The following is a 17,129-nucleotide window of genomic DNA, read 5'->3' as shown; positions in this document are numbered from 1 at the left end:
GCGCAAGTTGGAAGGGACCCAACTTTGCCCACGCTGGTTGCTGGACCGTTGTCTGCTGTGAGCTAATCCGTGTAGGAATGGAGCCCTTAATCCATCCTGCGCTGGCATTTCCTCTAACCCGTTCACAGTTCAAAGCAGGCTTCTCTCTTTCCAGTTCATTTTGAAACTCTACGATGCTTCTGGATGCCCGAGAGGATGCTGGAGGCGGGTGGGTTTGCTTTAGATGGGCTCCTGCCGTCTTATCCCAAGGCCAGGAGATGTAGGCACATCTCAATGGTGCAAGTCCTGCTGCTCATTTGGGATGAGCTGACAGAGGTCTCCAGCAACCACCGCAGCTGGAGGAGGACATTTCAGGACTAGTGTCAATTGGGGTGACTCCAGCAATTTCAGTGAAGCTAAATGTTTATGTTCTGCTTCATCCATAGGTTGCCAGCAAATCAGCTGGCTCTAGCCTTGGCTTTTCTTGGCTTTAATGGAGCAGACCTTGAGCCAATGGTGTACTGTCCTTTCTGAAAACACAGCCTTCTCCTCCAGCTGGGCACGAAGGAGCAGCGAGGGGGGCAGCTTAGCTCATTGCACAGCATTTCAGTGACCTTTAAGAATATACGTGGTAGTAAATAAGGAATTTATTGTGATCTCACAACATGTTGTACCCCTCTGTTTTGCCTGCGTGCCCCAGACAAAACTTGGGACATACTTTCTGATAGACTCAGCTTAATAATAAACAAATATTTAAACCTTAAGAAGAGGGGCATGTGTAAATGCAATGATAGCCACTTCTGATCAATGGAGTGTCACCCTGGACAATCTTGATTTTAAGTTCTTAAAGGTTCCTTCTCTGTTCTGAGTTCAAATCACACTCTATTCAGACCCTGATGCCGTGCTTTTTAGGAAGACAATGGTCAATTTAGTGATGTAAAGGCTTGATAAAGGGTTCATCATGTAAATTATCAAATGGGCATGGTTCTGGCCTCTCTAGAACAGCACAGCGTTGAGTTGTGTTCACCCCATAATTCAGCAGGGAATAGCTGTGGCAGCCAAACGCGTTAGCTCTGTGCGTGGCTAGTTTTGGCAGAGGATTGCTTTCTAGTGACAGCCAGGGAACCTCTCTAAAGAAACTTTTTTTTTTAAAAAAGTATGGATTTGTTGGTTGATGAATTTCTGTTTTTTCAAATGGTACCACACCAAGAGATGTCTTCCAGCATATGTGTCATTGGTTAGAACATAAAAATGGGTGAGAAATCTCATCACTTCTAATATAGCAAGCTTAACTAAATTGAAATAGTCCCTATAGGAGGGGGAGGTGGGAGTGTGTATTTAGATGAACTTCATAATATCTCCTACAGATCTTACAGGAAATAAAATAATCTTCCTGAGCCTCTCTGCTTTCCTGTGCCACTGGTGCCAGGTGGTAAACAATGCGGCGACCTTCATTAGGGAGCTGCAGCAAAAGAGGCTGGCGTGGATTTCAGTTAACCAAAACTAATCCCCAGATTGCAAAAATCTCTTCTGCGCTCTGTGGTATGAAGTTTGGGGTTGCTTTTAACAAGTTAGATTAAAACTTGTAGCACAAGAGCAGGTAAAATATGTGATCCAACTTCACAGTTGAATCACAAACTGGCTCTTTCTGTGGCAATTCAATTTAGTTTGGTTTTTTGTGCCATCATCCCTTACTTTGGAGTTGGTTATGCTCCCACCTGACGTAGGGTGGGGATTGGGGATGCAGGAAAGTGGTGGAGAATGTGGACAAAATGCTGATTTTTGTTTGGTTGTTTTTAAGGATTCTGTGATTTTAAAAAATTTAAAAATCACTGACAAACTGCAACTTGGTAATGTGTCTCAGTCTTCATTTATTTCCTTTTGGGGCTCTTCTGATTACATATGTAGCTACTCTTGGAGTAAGGAATCTTATTCCTATTGCTAGAAGTGGCCCCACTATTGACCTGAGATCACAAGCGCAGTGGTACGTGTAAGATGCCGGTTTTTGAAAGTGCTTCTGCAGCGTAAAATCTTCAACCTGTGCCTGACCCTTCAAATACTCTCACTTCATAGTAACTTCCCTTATTTTAATCGATACTCTCTCCATCCTTCTTTGGGCTGTGGCCATCTCGGTGTGTGTGGTTTGCAAAGACTTTGTCCATGTACCAGTTGGCTTTTTTGGGGTTAATTGAGCATGTGGCACGTGTCCTCTCCAGCCATTTAGCTGGAGGAAAAAGGTGACTCTTCGTTTATTGCCTTCCTTTAAAATTAAATGATGGTATAATGAGGTTAATACTGTTTTGTACCATTCTGCAATACATTATGGCTACATCTGCATTAGCAAGTAGTATGGCCCAAGAGAAGAGGTTTGTGGAAGGAGATAGTGGGTGCTGAGATCCTGATGTCCATGGTAGAAGCATTTTGGAGGTGGTGGTGTAGTCACTTAGGACTAGCTCTAATCTAGTCCTGTGGACTGAGTGCCTGTTGGTGGTTGAGGTGCATTGGGTTCACTCCCGGAGCACATCTTCTGGTTTAGCATCATGCAAAGCCCTTTAGTGATGTGAACGAGAACACAGAAAGCAGGACAAAAGGGTGAGCTACTTCCAAAATGCGTCCTGATAGGAATGAAGGTGCTAATACAGGTGTGCTTGGTCGCGTTCGTTTGCAGGACAATACTGAGTGCTGTGTGAGCTGTGCATGGTTAAGCTTAGTGTGAGTAATTGGTAACTAGTGAGCATGTCCATCCTATTCCCGTGGGAAGAGGGAGAAACCGAATGCGAACGGTGGCGAACGGAAGGTTTTCTAGAACAACTGCCAAAAACGTCAGTGCTGACATCCTTATAAAATGTCAAGGAGCTGAAAGTGGACATTTTTTCAAGCACCTTCAGACTTTCTAGTGGTTCTGCCTGAGTTTCTGTAGGTGAAGTGGCACCATTTCCTCCACCTACTTGTGGCTATGATTGAGTGATCGGGATGATGTGATTGTAAGGCTTTATTTTTGGAAGCAGAGGCTTGAAGCTGTTGCACGTTGCAGATCTCGCCTTGCTTTAAAGCATGTGGGAGCTTGCAAAGTAGGGGCCTCTAAAGCTGTTCTGGTGATGGGCTGCGGGAGGGAGGTTGTACAGGACCCGGGCTAAATCCAATATATTGTGCACATAGGTCAGATTCACGTAGGTTCGGATTCTGGTTTAGTTTGTGCTGATAGCTTCAGTGGTGCTGGGAAGATGATCCCTGGTTCTTCTGAAAGCCCACCCAGAACTGTGCTTGAACTCAGTGAAGTATGTCAACCCTTGAAGAATTTGACTGGGTTTTCACAAAATCAGCCAGGCAAATATATCTGGCAAGTGCATCATCAAGGACAGATCAAAAATAGCTCTTGGAGAGCTTGACACAAGCTATGCTACTTGCATGAAAATTAGGGGGGGGAAAATATATATATATGAAAAAAAACCAAAACCAAACATGTTCTGAAATGTTTTCCTTGGTTTGTTTATCAAATCAGTGTCATCCAGAGCATGAATACTGGCCAAGCTTATCCCATAATGACCTTTAAAGAGCGGAGGATTTTATTTTTTTGTAGCAATGTTGGTCCTCAGCAGTTGAGATACTTTAAACCTCACTTGCCTCACAAAACCCAGTCCAGTTAACCGATTCAGCAGTGTTGCTGGTAGGTGCAAGGAGGTGTTTAGACCCAATTGGAGAGGAAAAAAAACCAGCAAATAAGGAAAGTGAAATTTGAAAGCTTGGAGATCTGCAGACTGGAAGGCATCCACGAGTAAATAGTCATAGTTTGGTGAAAGGGTTAGCAATCACTTTCACGCTGGGGAGTTTTGGTGGGATGGAGTGAAGGTGGGAGTGAGTTTTGGTTTCGTTGTTTATACAATCCAGATATTGCATGGGTGGATTTTAATCTGCAAGTCCTTGGTTGGAAAGGGTTGGGTTGGCTGTGCAGCAGAGATCGGTGTGGAGGAGGTTTGTCGTGGAGAGATGTTGCAGCCTTGGTGCTGCTTTTGGGACTGGGGAAGACTGGTGTTGGTTATGGAGCTGATGTAGATGCTGTGGCTGGCATCCTGGTACTAAAGGTGGTGTGTTTTGGGGGGAAAACTCCCATTGCAGCCTCAGTGCTTTCCCTCCAGGAGCTCATGTGTGCATGTAGGTGCAGGTCTGTGCATGGGGTGGGGAGATGATCGTCTCTAAGGTCATGGCAGAGCAGTTTGGCCATGTGGTTTTGGATGTGCTCAGTAGGTGCACTGTAGAAGTCCCTTTGTACCACTTTCTGGTTCCTTTTGCCCCATTTATCTGGAACACAAAGTCCCACGTGAGAATTAGGCACCTGGTGCTCCTGAGGTTTGATTGAAGTTGGATAAAAAACTTGAGCTGAATTGAAGAAAAGTTTTAACCATAACCCCTGTCCAAGAGTTGGGAATTTCTAACAGAAAACATCATTTTTGGTGCAGCAAAATTTAAATAATTCCAATCCTGTTTGTTGCTTTCTTTTTCTTTTGGTACTTTTTATGAGATGGAGTGTACAAGGAAGAGCTGTATCACAAGATTGGTATCCAGGGTGATGCATGATGAAACATAATCAATACACAGTTAAGTAAATAGCTTCAGCCCTTGAGATGGAAAGGGACGACAAAGAATAATAGTGTTTCTTATATCACCAAAACAGTGTTTATATTGGTTACGTTGTTTTGCATAAATGAAAAGCCATGAGACAGCTCACTAGACAAAAGGGCATTTTCAAAAGAGATTAATGGCGTGCTCAGGGTCTAGAAGGAAATTATAGTAGTAGAGTTGCTCATACACTTTTTCAATTTTCATCCCTTCTTGCTCATTCTGGGAAGAGAGGATTCATTTGAATATTTTCCATAATGAATTTATTTCAGTGTTTTGTTCTGAACAGACTGGATGCTTAGTTGAAACGGAAACATATGTGGATGATTTAATGCCTGCAGAGTAAAACCAACAAGGAGCACATGGAAATGATGCTGGTTAGGGACAGTTTTCTTGCAACACTGTTCTCTTCATGGATGTCCTTGTGGCTTAGGATTTTACCCACGCTGTTAGAGCGGGGCACTGAACAGATGTTTTGGGAATTTTTTTTATTATTCTTTTTTTGTCTGGAGGGTGGAGTATTAATTGAAATATTCACCAAAACCGAATGTTGGTGCAAATATCTTTCATCTGATGCTGGTGTGGTCTCCCCTCCTGCTGTATTATTTGTAAAACACTTACATATGTGGTGGTGGTGGGAATAAATGTTGTGGGATGGGTGGTTTGGCTCTGCAGGATCTGAGTGCCCTGGGTGAAGGAGTAAGGGTTCATATGTCTGTGTAGTAGCACCATCCCTAACCTGCTGCGTAGTCTTTGCCATGTGATAACTACTCAGTCGTTTAGGCTGAACCCACGAGAGAGTAAGACGCCAAGTTGCATCTCTCACATGTGAATGGAAAAGCTAAACAATTGTCTCAGAAAACCACAAACCAAAAAAACCCAAACAAAACCCCTCAACCAAATAGAAAACCCAGCTCTGCATCCAGAAATGCTCCCTCGTTCCACATGCCCTGGGAGCTGGAGAAATGCTGTCCCAGCCCTACATAAGATGGATCTAAATAAATGACCCCTCTGCCCAGAGCTGGAGACCAGGGTTACATCTCCCACCTCCTCCAGGGGAGAAAGGTCTGAAATCTGCCTTTGGAAATGTCTAGTTACTCCATCTAATCTCAACAGCTTCTTGATGAGATGTGGGAAAGGATGGGGCGCTGGCCCTGAAATGGGATAGTATTAACGCCGACTTCTCTCTCCATCTGCAGTGGGAGCGCCTCTGGTTCCTCATCCTCACCTCGTCCTTCTTCCTGACCCTGGTCTGGTTTTACTTCTGGTGGGAAGTTCACAACGACTACAATGAAATCAACTGGTGAGTAGAGCTTCCCTGTTGCAGAGGTGCAAGCCCTTAACAAATTTGGCTGCCATCATACGTCTCTAAGAGCTGTTTGATGCTGGTTTGGGTGCATTTGGGTCCTCCAGATGGGTTGGTTAATGACCGTAAAGGAAAAGCAAGGTGGGAAGTGAGACTGGAGGAGAGCTTCTTCTGCCTGTGTTCACTGATAGATGTCATGTGTCCTCACATCTCCGTGGCTGTAACAGAGCTTGGGGTAGGTGGGCTGCTTGGTGAACAGCATGCGAAAACAAAGATGGTGCTGAAATCATGTAGAAGCTTTTTGTTTGTTTTTTGATTGTTTGTTTCTATGGTTTTGGAAGTGGCTGAGCAATTTGGCTGCAACTTTCCACAAAATGTAAATGACAAAAGTTCAGCCTGAAGCAGACACGGGTGTGGAAAATTTTGCAAGGCTGGAAGGAGCCGAAAACAAGATTTCCAGTGGGATGTGCTGGGGAGTTTAGGGTGTTGCCAGCTCCCCTCAGTGCTGGAAATTATTCTCCCTTTTACTGTCTCAGCAGTATCTTAAAACATTTTGACAGTAACTTGGGCTCTCTTCTAACCAAACTGCTTTGACATCATTTTCTTGTCAGAGATAATATGTAAACTGTATTTTAAAACGCAGTGGGTAGTTGATCCCTTAAATCACCTGCTTTAGATACTGAAGTTGTGTGAGGGAGAGTGTTTACTAACTTAATGACGTGAGCTGTCTCCTCCCAGGAGTGTGGTTTTTCTCTTTGCTCAGACACACTCTGAGAACTGAAACCATCACCATTGCTCTTCATTATTTATAATACTAGCATGAAAAAAACCTCAACAAACCCCAACTTATTTTTTTAAAAGCATATTTTGTAACTCCTCTTTCTTTCATTTTTATACCTTCAGTAGAGGATGTGAATGCTCCTAGTCCTGCTCCAGTGCAAAGCCAAATCTGTCTTAGCTCAAAGTTGAGAAAGAGCTAAAAAACAACCACGCAGAGATGAAGCAAAGCCCTGGGAACGCTGTGAATAGGCATTGCAGCCACAGTGCTGCAGAGTTTTGGGTTCCCAAATATTTGTGCAGGAATGGGAGGAGATGTTTAGGGTCTGCTCTGGATACAAGAGGTATTTGAACTTTAAAATGCCCCCAGATGTCACCTGCAGACCAAAGCCCCTTCCCTTGTCATGCAACCCAGTGTGCACAGGGTGCTAGAAGCACTTCAGGATTGACAGCACTGGAAAAGGAAGCCCTCTTGTGCACAACAGTCATGGAAGAGGCTCTCTGGATGCAAAATAGCAGGGCTACATCTGTTCAAGCGTTGCCATTCAGCGCTGAAAATGGGTCAGTGCTTTGTATGTGCTGTAACCCCAATTAGATCCCTTGCTCCATGCACTGGCACCAGAGGTTGAGGAGAACAGCAGGGTTTCTGAAAAACAGCCTGAAGTGCTGCGGAAAGGCTGGGAGGGAGGATGATAACATGGGGCGAGGTTTTAATTACAGCCACGCCGGTTCCAGACAGAGAGGAAACAATTTCCACTGGGTCAGTTCAGGCTGAGCCTGGCCCTCTTCCCTCCCAGCGCAGATGTGTGGGCTCCGATAAAACAGAACAGTTTTCAGCCAGATGGGTGTAAAGGAAATGAAAGCATCATTTTGGTCCCAACAGGGCTGTGAGCCTGTTGCTGACAACATACAGTGGGGTCCTGGCTCTTAGAACCCCCATCTTTGCAGTTCCTCAGTGGCTGTAACTTCTGGGCCACGTTTGTGGACAAGGTTTCTTTGATACTTGTCCTTGTTACCGTCCTCTCAGCTCTACTGATTTATTTGCAAGCCATGACGTCCCTCAGACTAGAGGAAGGGCTCTGAGGCAAACACCATCTCTGCACAGGACCTAGCACACCGAGCTACTGGCAGGGGCTCCCTGGAGGAGCTGGGACAAATTGCTGTCACGTTGGTGTGATGAGCTGCTGAGCTCGTTCCTGCCCTCCGAAGCTCATCCTTGTGAGCTCTCCTTCCTCACGTCACGTGCAGGTGACTACACTGAACTTCTTCAATTTGTCCTACCGCAGCAAATGAAGAAAGACTGGAGGCATCTGTCCAACCAGCCCCTCAGAGGAGGACGATTGCCAGCAATAGACCAGGTTGACTGAAGTCTTGAAACCCCAAGGATGACAACTTCCCCCTTCTCTGGGACTTGTTCCAGCACTGCACCACCCTCTGTGAGGAGATTTTTCCAAGCCAAATCTCTAAGGGCCATTTCCCCTCGTGACAGTGTCTGTCACTTAGTTTGATTTCATCATCTTCATAAGTCTGTCAGCACAGGCAGCAATTAGATCATCTCATCACTGCTGCTTTGTAAGACTAAACAAGCTCAGCTTCCTCAAGCTTTCCTAGTAAGCTGTATTTACCGGGTGCCTCACCATCTTGATTGGGTAGTTCTTCACTGGACCCCCTACGCATCCTCCTTGAACTGCCAGGCCCAAACCAGGACACTGTGGTGCTGGTGCCACCTCACCGGTGCTGAGCAGAAGGGAGAGCAACTTCCCTTGGTCTGCTGGCGACGCTTCTCTTAATGTCACCCAGTAGTTTGACTTATTCACAGTGAAGGTACCCTGTTGGCTCATTCAACCTCTTGTGCTCCATAACCCCAGATCCTTCTTGGCAAAGTTATTAGCATGCTAATGCAAAGCCTCGTTGTTCTAGTTGAAACTGCAATGCACTGCAATCCCCTCTCTTCTGTGTTTTTGGCTAAAATGGTACTTGGAACCTGAATTCATTAGGATGTTCTTCATTTCTTAACCCGGATGTGCAGAATTTTGCTAAATGTTGCTGAGAAGCTGCCAGAGGTGACTCAAGAGGTAGCAGAAACCTACAGATGAGCATAGCAAACCCTGCCTGCGGTTCAGGCAGCGTGTTTGGGCTCCAGCAGTGGATGCACATATTTATGTAAAACCAAACTGACCTAATTAAATTTTGGCAGTTGTAGGGTTTACCTACATAAATGTGGTGATTTGGCCTTTAAAGCTGTAAAGACTTAAGGGACTATTCTAGGATTGAAATGGGCTTTAGAAAGACAAGGCAAAAATTATAGCCCGTCGTGTATCGCTGCAGGCTTTTAACCTTTTTCTGCGAGGCTGAATACGCAATGAGGCTTTGTGCCTCTTAAATTTAAGCAAATATTTTTTTAACTTATTGCTTTGGGCATTTCTTTGTGGTACCTACACTTAATTGCATTATACTATAGATCTCCAGTGTGCAAGCTATGTACTGCAACAGAAAGCTCAATGTTGGTTAATGAAGGATGTGGGAGATACTGTAATTTGTGAACCTGGCTGTGTTCCTTCTGGAACAGGACTATAAATGCAAGTCTGTGTAGCAAATTTTTTTTTCCCCCTTAGTTCTGGAGAAGGTTCATCTGGTTCATAACTACCATGGAAACAGCACTTTAAAACAATCATTTGCACATCAAGTGAAGACCTGACACTATCAGAAGGCTACTTTGAAGGGACGTCAGAAAAAAAACTTAAATGTACTGAAACTGAGCTAGGGAAGCTCTTGGCGGTGGCATAAGCAAAGACTTCAGAGGAGCCCTCTCTTCTTCCCTCTTTTTTTTTTTTTTTTTTTTTACTGACAGCATATCTGAATCCCTCCAGATCCCTTTTATTATGGCTCTTTGAATCCCTAAGAAGAACCTGGACATGGGTTGTGATTGTTGAGTTCAAGGATTTGCTCTCCAGATCCTACATGGGAGCTTTACTCCTGGGCAGAATAGATGGGGCGTTTGCCAGACCAGAGTTTGTGGCTGATGAATGATGCTGTATTTGAGTGATGAGGAGTAGGTTGAGTCTTTGACCTCCTTGCGTACAGCATTTATGTCTGTTGTAACCAAAGAAAGCAACCAAAAAACTGGGTGTTCACCTTGGCCGGTTCATTGAATGAGTTGATGAGTAGGGCTGAAGAAGGCTAATGGGACCATTCAACCTGAGGCCACATGGTCAGATGTTGGAGAAGCCCAATGTCTACTGTGTTATAGGATCCTTTAATACAGTGAGGTCTGTCTCAACTCAGCCTTCTGGAGTTCAGGTGTGTTCTGAACCTGGCTGCTCCTTTTCAGCAGGACTCAATCTTGAGATTGGCAAGTCAGGATGGGTTTCATGCAGTCCTTGTGTTCAGAGGTGCACAGGAGATCACAGCAGCCAGGCCCTGCTCTAGGGCTCATCTTTCTGCTAGGCGTGTGTGAGCAGTCCTGCTGCATCGTCCACCCTGTAACTATCTTGTCCTTGCTGTACCAGAGGACTTGCATGGAGTTAAAGTTAGCCCCAATCCAGGTCAACTTAGTGATGTTTTTTTCTAAAATTCCACTGGAAAAAAGTTTTAATCCAGCTCAGGCTTGAACTCTCAGAAGTTGCAAGAAGGGTTCTGGGATTTGGCTGCCTCTCTCCTGGTGTCGTGGGGCCTGGGTGCCCTTCTGCGTTTCTGGTTGGGGAAGGTAGCGGACTGAGTCTGTCTTGTGCCTTGCTGTAGTTTTGCTGAAATGTGCTTTAATGACTCTTGAATCCAACTCCAGGACAGTTTTACTGGGAAGCGTATTGCTATTTAATTGCAAATTTGACCGCTTCAGGAGGAGGATGAAGGTGGTGGGGAAAGAACACTGCAACTCCAAAAGCTAAGGCAGGGAATGAACGTGGGTTTCTCTCTTCCTAGAGCACTGCTGTGACCACTAGGCTATAGGAAAAACATTTCATACATATAGGAAAAAAGCTTCTATGCTTTTGTGCTGCTAAGCCTTGATGAGATGGCAACTGTTCTGCATGTGTGAAAGGAAACTGAGGAATTCACTGGTGAGTGATGGCCTAGAGGAACCAAAGAAGCAGGGCTGGAGGTATGTGCTTTGGAGATATGCCTGTAGGATGTCGTCTATATTCCAGCACTGCTCTAACCTGGCTTCAGTCCCTGCTCTGATTGTCCAGTGCATCAGGACATTGCTGCTGCCTCTTGCCAAGGTTGGAACACAGCCATTGAATGGCTCGTCTCTTACTTAGAGCTTTAAAGTAAACAGAAGGACCAGGATGAGGGAACTCACTGAGCCAAAAGAGCCCACAAGCATCCTTCAGGCTAGTCAGACAAACCCTTCAGTGAGTTGAAGATGAGAAGATCAGAAGGATGCAGTTCCTTTAGCCAAACCCATTTTGGGAAGCCCTGAGCCCAACACAGACAGTCTCCACTCTTGCAGGATTGGACCTTCTCTACAGTCCATTGGAATAAGAGAGTCTCCAATAGGTACAGGAGAGACAATTTCTTCCATCGACTTGTCCCTCTACAAAGAGTTTGCGCCTTGAGTATCTAGCACAGCTATGCACAACCACATTCATTTTCTTCCTCTGTCCTTGATGCTATCTCTATATTGTATTTACTAGTCCATGAGCACATGGGACAGCATCAGATCTATTGTATAGGCAAACACCACCACATGTGAGGATACTTTTCCCTTGTTTGTAGGGAATATTCTTCTGAAAACTCAAGTTCTGGTCCTGTATGATTTTTTTTTTTCCAAAGTAACATTGTTGTGTTTGACATAATTATCTGATTCCTCTTTGCAGAGTTAATTACCCATGAGGGGTCAAAGCACAAACATTGCATTTTGTTTCAGGGTGACTTGTTTTTTTTGCTGCCTATCTCTTGTCTGTACGGTAGAAACTGAAAGGTCCATTTTCTAAAGTTTTGTCTAATCCTAGTGAAGTTGCTATGGTGTTGAATCTCTTAATCTGTCCTTCACGCTTATCTTTCAGGTTTTTATATAACCGAATGGGATATTGGAGTGACTGGTCCATTCCAATACTTGTAACAACTGCTGCTGGCTTTACGTACATTACAGTGTTACTGGTGAGTAGAATAAAATGCCATTTCCTAAAGGTTTGTGCGTTTGTTTTAAGAAGGGTGTGAACTTCTCAGTCCACCTATGACTTGAGCAATTTTCCTTTCAGAAGTCATTTCTCTCTCCCTCTCTCTTAGCTTTAAGTTACCTAAAATAAATGGGAAGTGAAAAATGCATGGTCTTTGACCTCAGATGATCAAGAGCAAAGACAGACACCCTGACAGTGGTGGTGCAGCTGGCCTGAGGAGAAATACAGCTTTTGTCTCCCTTAGTATGGCCCCAAGCCCATATTGGTGTATCTGCCAATCACAAATACAAGTTGTTTCCCCTCATTCCAGGGTGCTGGGGACCCTCAAGGTGGTGTCCATTGAGGTAGTATGCTGGTACCTGGCCCCATGTAGTCCCAGCAGGGACTCTTGAGATCCCAGGAGCTGTTCACCCATGGACCAGACTCTCCAACTCCCTGCCTCTTGGAGGCCAGTCTTTCCCTCACCGTCCTTGGCTTTGGAGACGATCTATCTGTACAGATGAGCGAGGTGGTGTCTGCTGGACCCATTCCCACCCCAGGCCTGCTTTCTGCCATGGCCCGTTGGGTTATGTTTTGGGGTGGTGGTGTGCTCCTGCAGGTGCAAACACTTGACGGTTGTGATGTGCCATTGTCTGACTCTTGATTTCTTCTTCCCAGATACTAGCACTATGTCACATAGCTGTGGGACAGCAAATGAACCTGCACTGGCTTCACAAGGTAAATGGCTCTTCTCAGCTTGGAAAGGAGCATGATCTCAATAAAACAGGAGTCTAAGGAGTGGGTGGTATATGTGATACTTGCTTTCATGGCCTTTTTGGGAAGAGCATAAACTTTAGATGTCTGTGGTGCATGTGTCCTCACCTCAGAGGACTGAGAAAATTGCACAGCAGGGACAATCAAAGCCTGGGGACGATAACTTTGCTCCATGGTTGGTGAAATGTTTTGAGGTACCTGCTGACAGGGGTCCCACTTTTGGAGATTGAGAAACACTGTGTCATTAGAACAGCTCGACTGTGGTCTCGGCTTAGTGTGGTATTCCATTATGAACCTCTCTGGTGCTCCTCTCTGTGCTGAACGCAGCCCTGGAGGAAGGGCTGAGCAGATGTGAAGCTTTTCAGGATGTGCTTGGAGGAATTGTCTGTAGAAAAGCCTTGGGAGAAGATGTAGGTGTTAAAACTGGGGGTGTGCAACGTGCAGGTTGTGGTTTGCTGGAGCCCAAGGAGGTCCTGATTTGTTCTGTAAAGCAGTCTGAAAAAAATTTGCTGTGAAGAGTAAGATGCAGATCTGGTGTTCGGAGCACAGAAGGAATAGAGGAAGGGTGTGGGGAGAGACAGTGCCAAAGAAAAAGGCTTGGCAGGATTCAATTGTAACTGGCAATCTGCTAATAGGTAATTAAGGGACCAGTCCTGAATCTGCCAATACACAGCTCCTCCTGAAACCGGTTGCTCTGCATGTGACAAGGTCTTGCAGGATCAGAGCCTGAACAGATGTCCTTCCTGCCCCAACACTGGGAGACTTCCCTGCCCTCTTTTTTTTTTTTTTTTTTTTTTCCTAGAAATGATAGAAATTATGCTTCCTTGGGAGGAGGGGAAGCAGTGCAAAGAAGGGGTGGGGGCTGACTGACTGCTGCTGGAAAATAAATTGTCGACTCTTGAGTCTAACATATGTTTCTTCATTGGGGGAAATGGTATTTTTCAGACACGGTCCAGGTGGATGGTGGGTTTGGATGAGTAAGGCCAGGAGAGGAATGTGTTGGTGGAGATCAGTTAGTTCTTGCCTACAGAAACCCATCCTTCCTTCCCTTCTTCCAAAAAAGTCCACCTTTCATCACAACTCAGATGTGTTGCTCTGTGTCTCTCTTCCCTTTCCCACACCTCCCTCAGCTTTCTGAGGAGGTTTAGATAAGAGACTGGATTAAGTTAATCTTCTCTGCAACTGTGCTGAATTACCTTCAAATATGGATTAAAGCATGTGGGAAAGGCTGGTATGTGCAAATAGCATGATTCCTCCCAATTTTCCCCTGTAATGCTGCAAAAAGAGCTGAGGATCGTAAGCCAAGTTGGAGATGCATGGAGGAGGGTAAGAAGCAATAAATCAGAGCTGATGGGAAGAGGAAATGTTGAAATGGAGATACACTTCACACCTTTGTGCTGCACAGGGCAGTAACATCACAGGGAATTAGGGTTGTACTGAAGAAATCTAATTGACAGTGTCTCCTGTTGCTCCTGAATTTGGAGTTCAGCTATAGGGGATATGAAATGGATGAAAAGTAGATTCAATCCGGGTTGTGTGCTGGTGATAGACTCTGGCAGATGGCCCAGAGGTCTGACCACAGGATGGGGAAGCAGAATGATTACTGCATGCAAGGTGTAACCGTCCACATGCATTGCCTTGTACTTTATTAATTCAGAGTCCTTAATGAGGAAATATAGTGGAGGGTGTCCCTGCCCAGGGCAGGGGGGTTGGAACGAGAAGATCTTTGAGGTCCTTTCCAACCCAAACCAGTCTGTGATGATTCTATGATTGAAATATCTTGAAATAGTGTGTCTTGCTATTATAGGTTGCTGGGAGGTATCTTTTAAATAGGTGAGTAAATCCCATCCGTGGATGTGCAGGAATGGGTTGGTTAGGGTTAGTAGATGGTTTGAATGCAGCCTCTTGGCTCGGGGATGCTCTTTAGCCTGGGGCAGCTGGATCTCTTGGCCCCTTCTGCTGCCCCATGCACTTTGTTCATGTTCCCCAAAAGTTGGAGGTTCAGGGTAAGCCACTGCTGGCCTATAGACACCTCTTGTGCTGTTGGCAGGTCGGTCTGTGGGCATCTAGGAGAGGAAGAGGAACAGCAAGTGAGAACCAAGGGCTAAACTAGAATAAGAAATCATGTCTTTATGTACAAAAGTGATTTCTGTAAACGTTGGGAATGTGGGGTTTTTAAATTTGTTTGTCTAAGTTAAGTAAATCTGAAATCGGTCTAGAGATGTCCTGTGCATCCTAGGTGATTAGTTCATTGTTACGTACCAGTTGGCCTCTTCTGCCAAAGTCTCCCACACAGACTTCAGATCTAGACAGTACATGAGATCGAGACACAGAGCAGCAGCATCCTTTTAATCAAGCAGGCATGCGGTACAGCAGAGACTGAGATACCAGACGGAGAGGCGGAGGATGGTAACTATTTTTTGACAGGCAGCCCAGATTTTAGGTCTTTACAGCTGGAGTTATTTCTGTGGCAGTTTTTGATGGTTTGAACTTTTTACCTTTAAAATGGAGGTGACATTTTCTTTTTGACTGCTCTGCTCAGACTTCTGAGTGCTTCCACGTGGAGAGGGAAACCGGGGGAAGTGGCTGATGGGCTGGGTCTTGTTCTGCTATCTCAGTTCAACCACTGTCATCCAGACCCTCTTCTCTAGCTGCAATATCTGTTATAACTGCTCTGTCAACATGGCTTGGATGCTGACTGCACGCTTGTTGCCATTTCAGGCTCGGGCAAAGTCACATCTGTGCACAAAGTTGTGCTGAACCATCTCAGAGATGATTGTTTAGTGATGGGGATGTACAAGCTTGCTTGCACGCACGTTCACGCTTTACTGAGAAGTGTGATGTTCGTTGTCTGTCGGGTATGTTCAAGTTTTATCCCTGAACAGAAGCATTGGAGAGTCAAGTTGAGCAAAGTCTGCCAACCTCCCATAGCACTGGTGCATCGCAGGCTGTTGCAGTAGGGCCAGGAGAATCCGGGATCATCTCCTGAAGTTGCCTGGCAGAACCCAATCTTTATTTAAGCTGTTTCAGATCCAGTTTGCTGGCAGGGCAGATCACCTGATCTTTCCATACCGTTGGCCACCGTGTGAAGAAAGTGAGAGCTCATCCATGAGATGTGCCCTCCTGGGACTATTTAGTCAAGTGTCTTATCTTCAGTGGTGGAAAGGGGAGGTTTTGCTGGGACAGCACACAAGCTCAACCTCTTTCCTGGTGGGTCCTAAGGCTAGTTATTTTAGGCTGATTATTATATACAAAAGTTTTCTCTCTACATTTCCCAATCTGTAAAACTTCTATGATAATAGTAGGCTCCAGTATGTAACTACTCTCATATTTGTTGCAGATTGGCCTGATGACAACCTTGATAACTACCGTGGTGACCATGTCATCAATAGCACAGCTTTGGGACGACGAATGGGAGATGGTATTTATTTCATTGCAAGTAAGTTGTCTGCAAGGATGCTTCTCTGTGTGGGGAAAGAGGCCAGTGCAGCTACACGTCATGGATTTTGTGTCTTCCTACTGTATAAAGCTCTGTCTTGATGTTTATCACTCCCAAAATTGAAATCTTGGCAATGAGAAAACTTGCAGCAAAACTCCCAGGGAGTCCTCAAGGCCACCATATCACTTTGTCTCCATCTCCTGGGCTTTTTCCTTTAAACTCAAACCAGGGCTTGGTTGCAGAATTAGAGGTGGAAAATACTGAGGCTGTGTGTGACTCAGAGTTGCTGTATGGAGAGGGCAATTCCTCCACTTGGTTTGGCTAGCAATGCTCTGGATGTTGGTGTCCACGCCTGGAGCATCATGTTCTTCCCAGTCCTATGGGAGGAGTACTCTGGGTTTGTTTTTACATTGCACGTACAAATTTATATATATATCTAAAAAAGAATGCAACTTCTGTGCTCTAGTCCTGTTTTAAGAAAGACTTGTGGTATGCTGCAGGGCTATATGTGTTAGAGGAAAGTAGTTACAAACTGTTAATGTCATGATAGACCTAGTCCCTATTCCTTGTTTTCCTCTTCCTCAAAAAGGAGTCCAAAAATATTTTTCCCATGAAAGGCTTCAGAGATTTTAATGGTGATTGCTGCTTTATATTTGGGAGTACGCAAATATATGCAAATACAGGGGGAAAAAATAGCATTCACACAAGACGCTAACATTTCTCAGAAGTGCTTCTCTTTTCTTGTTTTTTAAAGATTTAGGCAAGCAATTGGAGAACAAAAGCATGACTCAGAGGATCCATCTCAAACTTTCTCTCATGGTGATATATTGTGATGATACACCATGGTGATACGCAGTCCAGTGTATTCATAGAATCATAGAACAGTTTGGGTTGGAAGGGACCTTTAAAGGTCATCTAGTCCAACCCCCCTGCAGTGAGCAGGGACATCTTCAACTAGATCAGGTTGCTCAGAGCCCCGTCCAACCTGACCTTGAACGCTTCCAGGGATGGGGCATCTACCACCTCTCTGGGCAACCTGTTCCACTGTTTCACCACCATCATAAAACATTTCTTATATCTAGTCTGAATCTCCCCTCCTTTAGTTCAAAACCATTGCCCCTTGTCCTGTTACTGTAGG

At 45.0% G+C, this 17,129-nt stretch overlaps 1 protein-coding gene across 7 annotated transcripts in view; it reads left to right on the top strand.

The window, feature by feature from the left end:
* GDPD5 (glycerophosphodiester phosphodiesterase domain containing 5) overlaps positions 1–17,129 on the top strand; it is a 170,568-nt gene that overhangs the window by 117,158 nt on the left and 36,281 nt on the right. For all 7 annotated transcript variants that reach the window (XM_054808902.1, XM_054808883.1, XM_054808891.1 and 4 more), the window contains 4 exons: positions 5,796–5,899; positions 11,686–11,779; positions 12,457–12,516; positions 15,893–15,991. In XM_054808902.1, the coding sequence (XP_054664877.1) occupies positions 5,796–5,899; positions 11,686–11,779; positions 12,457–12,516; positions 15,893–15,991 (357 nt within the window). The remainder of the gene's footprint in view (positions 1–5,795; positions 5,900–11,685; positions 11,780–12,456; positions 12,517–15,892; positions 15,992–17,129) is intronic.

The sequence above is a fragment of the Grus americana genome, chromosome 1, assembly GCF_028858705.1.
Source record: "Grus americana isolate bGruAme1 chromosome 1, bGruAme1.mat, whole genome shotgun sequence".
In the NCBI taxonomy this organism is placed as follows: domain Eukaryota; kingdom Metazoa; phylum Chordata; class Aves; order Gruiformes; family Gruidae; genus Grus; species Grus americana.
Note: the sequence above shows the minus strand (reverse complement) of the source record. Positions and strands in the feature narration are given on the sequence as shown.